A 9,791-nucleotide genomic window follows, 5' to 3' on the forward strand; every position below is an offset into this window, starting at 1 on the left:
TAACATTGTCAAAATGGCAACCTTGGCTAAAGCAGTATATAGATTCAATGCAATCCCTATCAAAATACCAACAGCATTCTTCAACAAACTAGAACAAATAGTTCTAAAATTCATATGGAACCTCAAAAGGCCCTGAATAGCCATGACAATCCTCAGAAGGTAGACTAAAGCTTAGGGGGATTATGCTCCCTGACCTCAAGTTCTACTGCAAAGCCACAGTAATAAAAACAATTTGGTACCGGCACAAAAACAGACCCATAGATCAATGGAACCGTATAGGGAGCCCAGATATAAACCCACACAAATATAGCCAATTAATAATGATAAAGGAGCCATAGATATACAATGGGGAAATGACAGCCTCTTCAACAACTGGTGTTGGCAAAACTGGACAGCTACATGTAAGAGAATGAAACTGGATTACTGTTTAACTCCATACACAAAGTAAACTCAAAATGGATCGAAGACTTGAATGTAACTCATGAAACCACAAAACTCTTAGAAGAAAACATAGGCAAAAATCTCTTGATTATAAACATGAGCAACTTTTTCCTGAATGCATCTCCTCAGGGAAGGGAAACAAAAGCAAAAATGAGCAAACTAAAAACCTTCTGTACAGCAAAGGACACCAAAAGCATAACAAAAAGGCATCCTACAGTATGGGAGAATATATTCGTAAGCGACATATCTGATAAGGGGTTAACATCCAAAATATATAAAGAACTCACACTCCTCAACACCCAAAAAGCAAATAACCTGATTAAAAAATAGGCAGAGAATCTGAACAGACACTTCATCAAAGAAGAAATTCAGATGGCCAACAGGCACATGAAAAGATGCTCCACTTGCTAATTAGCAGGGAAATGCAAATTAAAAACACAATGAGATATCACCTAATCCCAATTAGGATGGCTAACATCCAAAAGACAAGGAACAAGAAATGCTGGTGAGGATGTGGAGAAAGGGGAACCCTCCTACACTGCTGGTGAGAATGTAAATTAGTTCAACCATTGTGGAAAGCATAATGGAGGTTCTGCAAAAAACTAAAAATAAAAATACCATTTGACCCAGGAATTCCACTTCTAGGAATTTATCCAAAGAAAACAAGATCCCTGATTCAAAAAAACATATGCACCCCTATGTTTACGGCAACACTGTTTACAATAGCCAAGATACGGTAGCAACCTAAGTGTCCATCATTAGATGAATGGATGAAGAAGAAGTGGTACATATACACAATGAAATATTATTCAGCCCAAAAAGAAAACAAATTTTCCCATTTGCAATAACATGGATGGAGCTAGAGGGTATTATGTTCAGTGAAAGAAGCCAGTCAGAAAAAGACAAGTACCAAATGATTTTCCTCATCTGTGGAGTATAACAACAACAAAAAAACTGAAGGAACAGAACAGCAGCAGACTCACAGACTCCAAGAAGGGACTAGTGGTTACCAAAGGAAAGGGGTGGGGAGGGAGAGAGAAGGCAATTGAGGGGCATTATGATTAGCATACATAATGTAGGGGTGTCACCAGGAAGGCAGTACTGCACAGAGAAGACAAGTAGTGACTCTATAGCATCTTACTGTGCTGATGGACAGTGACTGCAATGGTCAGTGGAAATTGGGGGGACTTGATAATATGAGTGAATGTAGTAACCACAGTGTTGCTCATGTGAAACCTTCCTAAGATTGTATTTCAATGATACCTTAATTAAAAAAAAAAAACACCAAGTCTCTAGTAACTTTCATGCTTTTGATATGTAAGGCATTCAAGGAATGAGAGCAGTAGAGCCACTGCCACCCCATGGTCAAAAACACAGGCTCACAGTGGCCACTTCACTGCACCTACAAAGAAAAAGATCGAAGGACAGACATTTTTTTGATGTGTTGATAGTATATATGAGGTTTGAAGTAGGAAAGCCTTCTCTTACTTGCTCTTTTAAATGTTTGATTGTTACCTGAATGGTCTTTAATGCTAAACTGCTACCAGAGTTTATAAAGGAATTGAACCCAAGTGTTGGTGTAATGGATTATATTTCTCTTTATAATACATTGGAATTTCAGCAGGTGGAACCCTAAAAGTACTATAGCACAAAAAGAGGGAATCAAATAGGTTGTGTATATGTTTGGAAACCTCTTTGACAGAAAATTGGGAACACAAGTTAAGAAATCCATTTCTTTAAATACTTTTATGCCTGGCTACAGGGACTAAGTGTGACCAAAACTCAGGGTCACAAATTTGATAGATTTTAATAGGGAGGGAAGGAAGAACATGACAGAGGGGAAAAAAGAATTCTCCTTTTCTAGACATCAGAGGGATCAGAAAGTTGCTGTGCATATGTTGGCAGGCAGTGGCTATTATCCATGCAGATCATAAACATTCCACATAATACATATAATAATAAAAGTAAGTCTTCCTTCTTCATTTATCTTTCAAGACCACAGTTCATTCATAGAGGTAACTATTTCTATCACGCACAAATTCATTATTTTCAGACAAACCTGAACTCTCTATTCTGTGCTTTGCTTTTCTTCCACACAAAATGGCCACATAGCATACCACTGTATGGGTGTATCCTATTTTACTTAAGCAGCTTTGTGTTTTTCTAAGTCTAGATTATTTCCAATCTTTCGCTATCAAAGATTATGCAGAAATGAATATCCTTATACAAAGATGTTTCCCAACATTACAAGTATATCAATAAGCACTATTGCAAGCATATCAACAATTCTTCAATAAAATAGAAGAGTGATTTAAAAAGAAAGTATAAAAACTATGACAAAAGTATTGCTCATTTAATAAGTATTGCCAAAATGCCTCTGAACAAGCAGTAGCTATATGCACATTTACAATATATATGAGGGCCTGTTTCTCCACTCCTAGGAAACACATTATATAATTAAACTTTTTATGTTTCTTAATAGGTGAAAAATGCTAAGTCAGAGTATCATTTTTTATTTCTCTAATATTAGTGAAGCTGGGATCTTAAAAATAGTTTAAAATCTATTTGCATATTTCTTTGAAAAGTCTACTCAAAATTTTGTTTAAGTGTTAATTTTGGAGTCAGAATGACAGGAATCAAACTCCAGGTCTATGGTTTATCTACTGTTGAGATTCTGAACAAGTTGCTCAGTGACCCTTTCTGTGACTTAGTTTCCTCAATTGAGTAATGGAGAAAGAATAATAGTACATGTCTTATAGAATTGCTGTGAGAATCATTTGAAATACGTATTGACATGGATAGATTAGATAGGTTACATATATATTTATATATATATATATAGGTATGAAGAATAATGACTAGTGCAAACATCCAATTAATATTAGCTATTAGTGGTGCACTTTTCTTTCAACGAAGTTACATTTTCCCTATTTTTAAATCTTTTTATTCCACTTGGCATTTGATTTTGGCTTTTTTATGGTGTTTTTGCCATGTAGAATTGTTTGCTTTCATACACTCCTATGTATTGTGTATCCACAGTTATTCACCATTATCCTGCCTGAAATATTTAATCTGAGTCTTGCTTAGAAAGTCTTTACTTACTCTATGATTATTTTTTTTAAGTCTTGAAATTTTCTATTATGTTTAAAATTTAATATTTTAAGTCTACCATTTGGACAGGTACAGATCCACTGCCACAATCAAGATGCACAACTGTTTCATAACCACAAGGCTTCCTCATGCTATCCTTTGCAGCCACTAGCATCCCCTCCCCAATTAACCCCTGAGAATCACTAATCTGTTCTTCATCCCTACAATCCTGTTATTTCAATAATGTTATATAAATGGAATGATACAGTAGTAATATTTGTTTTGTTTTGTTCTTTTCACTCAGCATAAGGAATAAAAAAGCATGAGATCAATTCAGGTTATCGTGTGTATCCAACCTGCTTGTTTTTTTTTATTTCTGAGTACTGTTCTATGGTATGGATGTACCACAGTTTGCTCAACCAGTGACCAACTGAAGGACATTTGGATTGTTTCCAGATCTGAGCTGTTATACATAAAGCTTCTATGAGTATTCAGATACAGGTTTTTGTGTGAATATAAGCTTTCTCTAGGATAAGTGCCCAGGTGTGCAGGCAATTGCTGGATAATATGCTAAGGTATGTTTAGTTTTATAAGAAACTGCCAGTCTATTTTCCAGAGTGCCTGTGCCATTTTATATCTCCACCAGCAACGTCTTAGTGGTCCAGTTTCCCCACATATTTGTCAGCATTTGGTTTTATCACTATTTTTTATTTAAGCCACTCCAATATTATGTCATGATATTTCACTATGGTTTTAATTTGCATTTCTCAGATGGCTGATGATGTTGAACATATTTTCATGTACTTATTTGCAATCTGTGCATTCTTTTTAGTGAAATATCCAAATCTCTTCCCATTTCTAATTGGTTGTTTGCTTTCTTACTGTTGAGTTTTAAGAGTTCTTTATATATTCTAGATATAAGTCCTATGTCAGATACATGGTTTGTAAATATTTACTCATTCTGTAGCTTATCTTTCCATCTTCTTAACAGGGTCTTTCTAATTTTGATGAAGTCCAGTTTGTGTATGTGTATTGTGCAGGGTCAGATTTAAGAACTCTTCACCTAGGCCCAAATCCCGAATATTTCCTTATGTTTGTTCCTAAAGGTTTTCATGGCTTTACATTTTATATTTAAGTTCATGATCCATTTTGAGTTAGTTTTTATAATTTTTTTAAAGAGGAATGTGTCATTATCCTTGTCTTAAACTTTACCTGTTTGCTATGATCAACTAGCTCAGCTCAAAGCAGCAAAACCAAAATATAGGCTGAGGAGTTATCATAGAGAAATGAGAAAACCTTTTGTACTCTGAGCCTGAAAATTTCCATTTTTGTACTTACTGTGATATCTCTACCTAAAAAGTAAATTTAAAAATAGAGTACCCAAACCAAACCCTTCTCAACTCATCAACCTCTGAAATCCTCTATCATATATTACAGGACCATGTTTTCTAGTGTAGAGGAAATGGTTACATCTACATTATGCTCAAGGATCACCGTAATCTTTCTTCACATTCACATTCTTTTAAACTTTAAATTCTCTGAGAAAAATGCCCATCCACCTTTAGGTCATGAAACTGAACTAAAAGTGAGATTCTCCATCCTTTTCTAAAACTTCTTCCCTGATAATGGAACATGTGTTTCTTGTAGATAATAATATTCTCTACAAATTGTCCCAAGAATGAAAACAATCTTTTTTTGTTATTACTTTTTGCTAAAATTACATGCTTACATATACCTCATTTCATAGTCACTGTTACAAGGCCAAAAGCTCAGTTTCCCTGGAGATATAATGATGCTTCTTCCTACTGTCTCAGGGACAGAGTTCTGACTTTGCTATCACGGGACATTTTGAAAAGGCCACTATACAACTGAGGATAATACTTCCTGGAAATTTTCCTAATGGTTAAGAATCCAAGGGCTCTAAAGGAGTCTTGATTGAAATAATTCAGCCCTTTGAACCAGAATCAGGCAATTGGAAAACAGGCTCATTTTCTTTAAGCATCGGGCCAGAACACCCAATGGAATATCCACCCAAATGTTAAGAAAATTAACTAGCTCACTAGACTTGAGAGAGAAAATATTCAAAGAAGCACAGTAAGTCATGGCATTGGCAGAGACAAATGGCAATAGATAAGTTTGACCCAATCCAACTGCACACAGGCAGCATTTAGTATGTAAAGAACACCTAATTTATAAAGGTCATTTCACTTGTGCCTTTGTGCCCCAGAAATTAGAATGGAAAGTATGGGGACACACACAGAACTGAGTTAACTGGGATTTTCTTTCAGCCTGTACCCCTGCCTCCCACTACCACCCTTAGCTTTATCTCCAAATATTTCAGGCCAAATCCTAAGATAAAATCCCTAGAATTGTGACCAGAAAAGAGGTAAGACAGGGATATCATCACAGGCTGAAATCAAGATGAATCAGCATACATATATAAGAGGGACTTCCAAGTCCACAAGAAACTGAATCAGTTATACACTTTCCTGGAGCCTCACTCAGGTAAGGGAGATGTTTCTGTCTATGCCAACAAGATGGAGAACATATAAACTGCAAACCTGGAAACACTGCCACAGTGAGGAAAATCTGTAGAAACAGAAAAGGAATTTGTGGCACATTTAAGCAGGATTGTTCTCATGGTGATGAGAAATGGACAAATACAAAAAATAATTTATCCATACTTAGCTAAAAGCATACAAAGAATGGAAACTCTGAACCTATTGGATGTTATCACTTAATTTATTCTCCTCAACCAAAAAATACTTAACAGGCACCCACTATGTGCAAGTACTAAATAGTGTACAATATATACATGTTTCCTGACCCTATGGAGCACACAGTTATGGGCATAACAGGAATTTTTAAAACCTATACTTAAGTATAGATATAGCTGCGGATATGTGAAAGTATGTCACCTGCAACATTTCCTTGTCTTGGACTTTGGAGAGACCTCTCAATACATGAGAACATATAGAAAGAGACCATAATATATGCTTAGGGACACTTGCAAAACATATATGAAACCCATTTTTTAACTTTCCTTAGCCTATTATCCACTGCAAAGATATATGAGAAAACTGAAAATTCACTAAAGAGTTGGAGAGAGTAAGAGTGAAGCTGCAGTGTTGTAGCATTTCCAGTCTTCCTCTGGCCAAGTCTGGGGAGATTCAAGAGACGGCTTAGAGTTCGAATAAAGAGTGTGTGGTAAATGGAAGTTTTCACCCAGAGTTTCCAGAATCTCCCACCTGGTCTTAGTCCATTTATATACCAGTGGATGTTTCACAGCCTCCAGTCTGTCCGGGGCAAAGGGTGGAGAGAAGCCAACCATTTTTTGCTCCCCTCTGTTCCCTGTAGGTAATTGGTCTAGTTATGTAGTTTGTTTATTCTCGCTCATGTAGTTCCTGCCGTAAGGGGTGGGTAGGGGGAGAAGAACACTACTGTGGCTGGAGGGGACGGACGGTGGAGCCTGACTGGCAAGCCCAAGCAAACTGTGAGAAAATAAAATCCCTTGACTCAACCTGTCCTTCCCCTTGTCTTGCTTTGATTTCACCAGATTCATAGGGAATTTGTCCTAGGAGGGAAATCCCTTTACTCCCGGAGCTACAAAGTGCCTGGAGTATGGCTGATTTAGAGGGTCATGTTAGGTTGTAATGATATTTTCTCTCACTTTACTATGTTTATGACCAGAATTTTGATTATTCTGTTATTTTCATCTGTGCACATACATGACAGAGAGGTGACTTGCTTTTTTGCTTAAGTGAAAGGATAGAGAAAGCAGATAAGGAGGCCTGTACAGAGATATAAATATCTGAGTCATGTGAACAAGACCGAAATGTCATAAAGAGAGAGCAATACATGGAGAGGAGATGGCCTAAGTCTAAACCTTGCAGATTTCCAACACTTAATGATTGGAAAGGAGATGAAACTGTGTGGAAGAGTCAGAAAGGAAACAGTGAAGTAGGTAAAAACTCCAGAGAATGGCTTGTCAAAGACCTAAGGAAGAGAACGTTTCAAGTTAAGAACAAGTGGTCAGTTTCTAAGAAGTCAGCTATGATGAGAACTGAAAATTTTTGTTGATTCATAACATAGAGGTCATTAGTACTCTTTTTGAGGGTATACCTACTGTGGCCAGATAGATAGATAGATAGATAGATAGATAGATAGATAGATAGATAGCCTTTGATCCAGAAATTCTAACATATATGCCTAATAGCAATGTGTAAATATATTCACCAAAGAACATGTATAAGAATATTTGTACAACACTGTTGGTAATAGCCAAAAACTAGAAGAATCCAAGAAACCACTTAAGTAGATGGCCAAATAAACTGTGATATGTTCATACAGCAATAAGAATAAACAAACTAAATGTACACTACATGGATGAATCTCAGAAATACAATATTAAAAGAAGAAGCCACTGCAACATCTATGTTGACAGATAGCAACTGCACTAGAGGGGGCAAGGATTTAATAATATGGGTAACTGTTGAACCATTGTGTTGTACTTTTGAGACCAATATAAGATTGTATATTAATGACACTTCCATTAAAACAAAGAGAAGAATCCAGACAGAAAAAAATCTAAACTAAACTATTCTATTTACATAAAGTTCAAAACCAGGCAATACTAATCTCTCTATGGGATTGTAGTTTCACTGGAAAGACGGGTAGTGCCCAGAAGGGGGCCTGAGGGGGCTTCTGGGGAGCACATGTCTGAGCATGACAGAGCAGCAGACCCAGCTGTGGTCCCAGAGGGATACTCAGTACTTCGAACGCAGCTTCCTCAAGTCCCCTTTTCAATACCAGGCTACATGTTGGGTGCGGTAGGACAAGTGTCAACTTGGCAGTGCAGTTTGGAACGGAGAAGTCACCCAGGTTTGGGTTTGATGGCTAGTGTAATCACCATCAAAAAGGGTTTTTTAGTCTTTTGCCCAATGATCTATTTCAAGATAAAGATGCTTTCAATGCATGAACTTTTAGATATGTCCTCTGAGCCAGTGAGAGAGCATTTTCCTTAGAGTGAAACCACCACTTCTGACACAGCCCCACCTCTTCCTTTCCATTCTGAGACTCTCACCAGATGTTCCTAGCTGGGGGAGGCCTCATGTTGAGATCTGAGGTTTTTGTAGGGCTCCCACAGGCACCCACCTCACTGTGGCCTCTCTCAGAGCACAGAAATACATTGCCGAGTCCTGGAGTTGTAAGGCTGTGATGGTGAGGCTGACAGAACTGGCCGGTTTCTGAAAGTTCAGAGAATACCGGCCCTCTGCTGCATTTTGTTCATTGTAAGACTCCTGACCAATAAGGAAAATCATTTCCCCACTTGGTGTTTGTTTGTACCAGAATAAATAGTAAGTATAACTACTAGTTTCATAGGCACAGTCCAAAGTTACAGTCTCCTTCTGCACCATAGAAATGGTGGACAGGGCTTGAGTTACCTTCTGGGTCATGCTGGATCCTGCAAAAAAAGAGAGCAAGAGATTGAGAGACAGAGAATTAAACCAGTTCTGTTGGAGGTATCCATAGGGTTTTAAGGAACTAATAGTGTAGAACTGAGAGTTCTGATTCCCTTCCCCATTACTCTCCTCTCCTAAAACCCACCAGCCAATAATAACCTGCCTCTACCCCCAAACTTGGGAGCCGAGAGGAGCCTGAGTCTGTGCTTGTGGCCATCCTCACTAGCTTACTTACTAAGGTAGATGGCAGCCAGGGCTACTCTCAGCAGGCCTGGCAGCAGCATGATAGAAGTTGTTCTGAGGGAAGTATGCTGTACTCTTGTCTCAGATTCAGGTCTAAATGCCTGGCCTGTGGCTGTCAGGGCATATGCACAGTCATTGAGCTGTGAAATGCTTCTGCACCAGAACAGGAAGTATAATTTTGCAGCTACCTATTTGGCTGTGTCATGCCATGGCTTGTTAACATAGTTGGAGATTCTAACCCATCTCTTTAGTCTTTTTGTAACTTAATTAACAACAATTATATGTGGACATGTGTATGAGTTAAAATGAATTGCAGGATATTAATAATGCAATCATTTGCCTTATTTAAATGGACTTGTAAGTTTCACAAGAAATACAATTTATTATGATTGTGATAACTTCTGAGAACAAATCATCATACATCTTTTTGTATTATGTATGCTTTTCTTGTCTCCAGCCAAAATCTACAGTGAAATATGCTTACAGATTTTTTTCCAGACAGGAAAATAAAACCCTTCACTCTCAATCATCATAACTCTTCTTCCTACACTATCA

General features: G+C 37.5%; 1 gene segment (V, D, J or C); it reads right to left on the reverse strand.

Moving 5' to 3' along the window:
• Window positions 1-8,639: 8,639 nt before the first annotated feature.
• Window positions 8,640-9,323, reverse strand: LOC130679660 (T cell receptor alpha variable 19-like). The segment is given in 2 exon segments: window positions 8,640-8,995; window positions 9,229-9,323. Coding segments are annotated over 2 exon segments (405 nt in total).
• Window positions 9,324-9,791: the final 468 nt, after the last annotated feature.

The sequence above is a fragment of the Manis pentadactyla genome, chromosome 11, assembly GCF_030020395.1.
Source record: "Manis pentadactyla isolate mManPen7 chromosome 11, mManPen7.hap1, whole genome shotgun sequence".
Classification (NCBI taxonomy): domain Eukaryota; kingdom Metazoa; phylum Chordata; class Mammalia; order Pholidota; family Manidae; genus Manis; species Manis pentadactyla.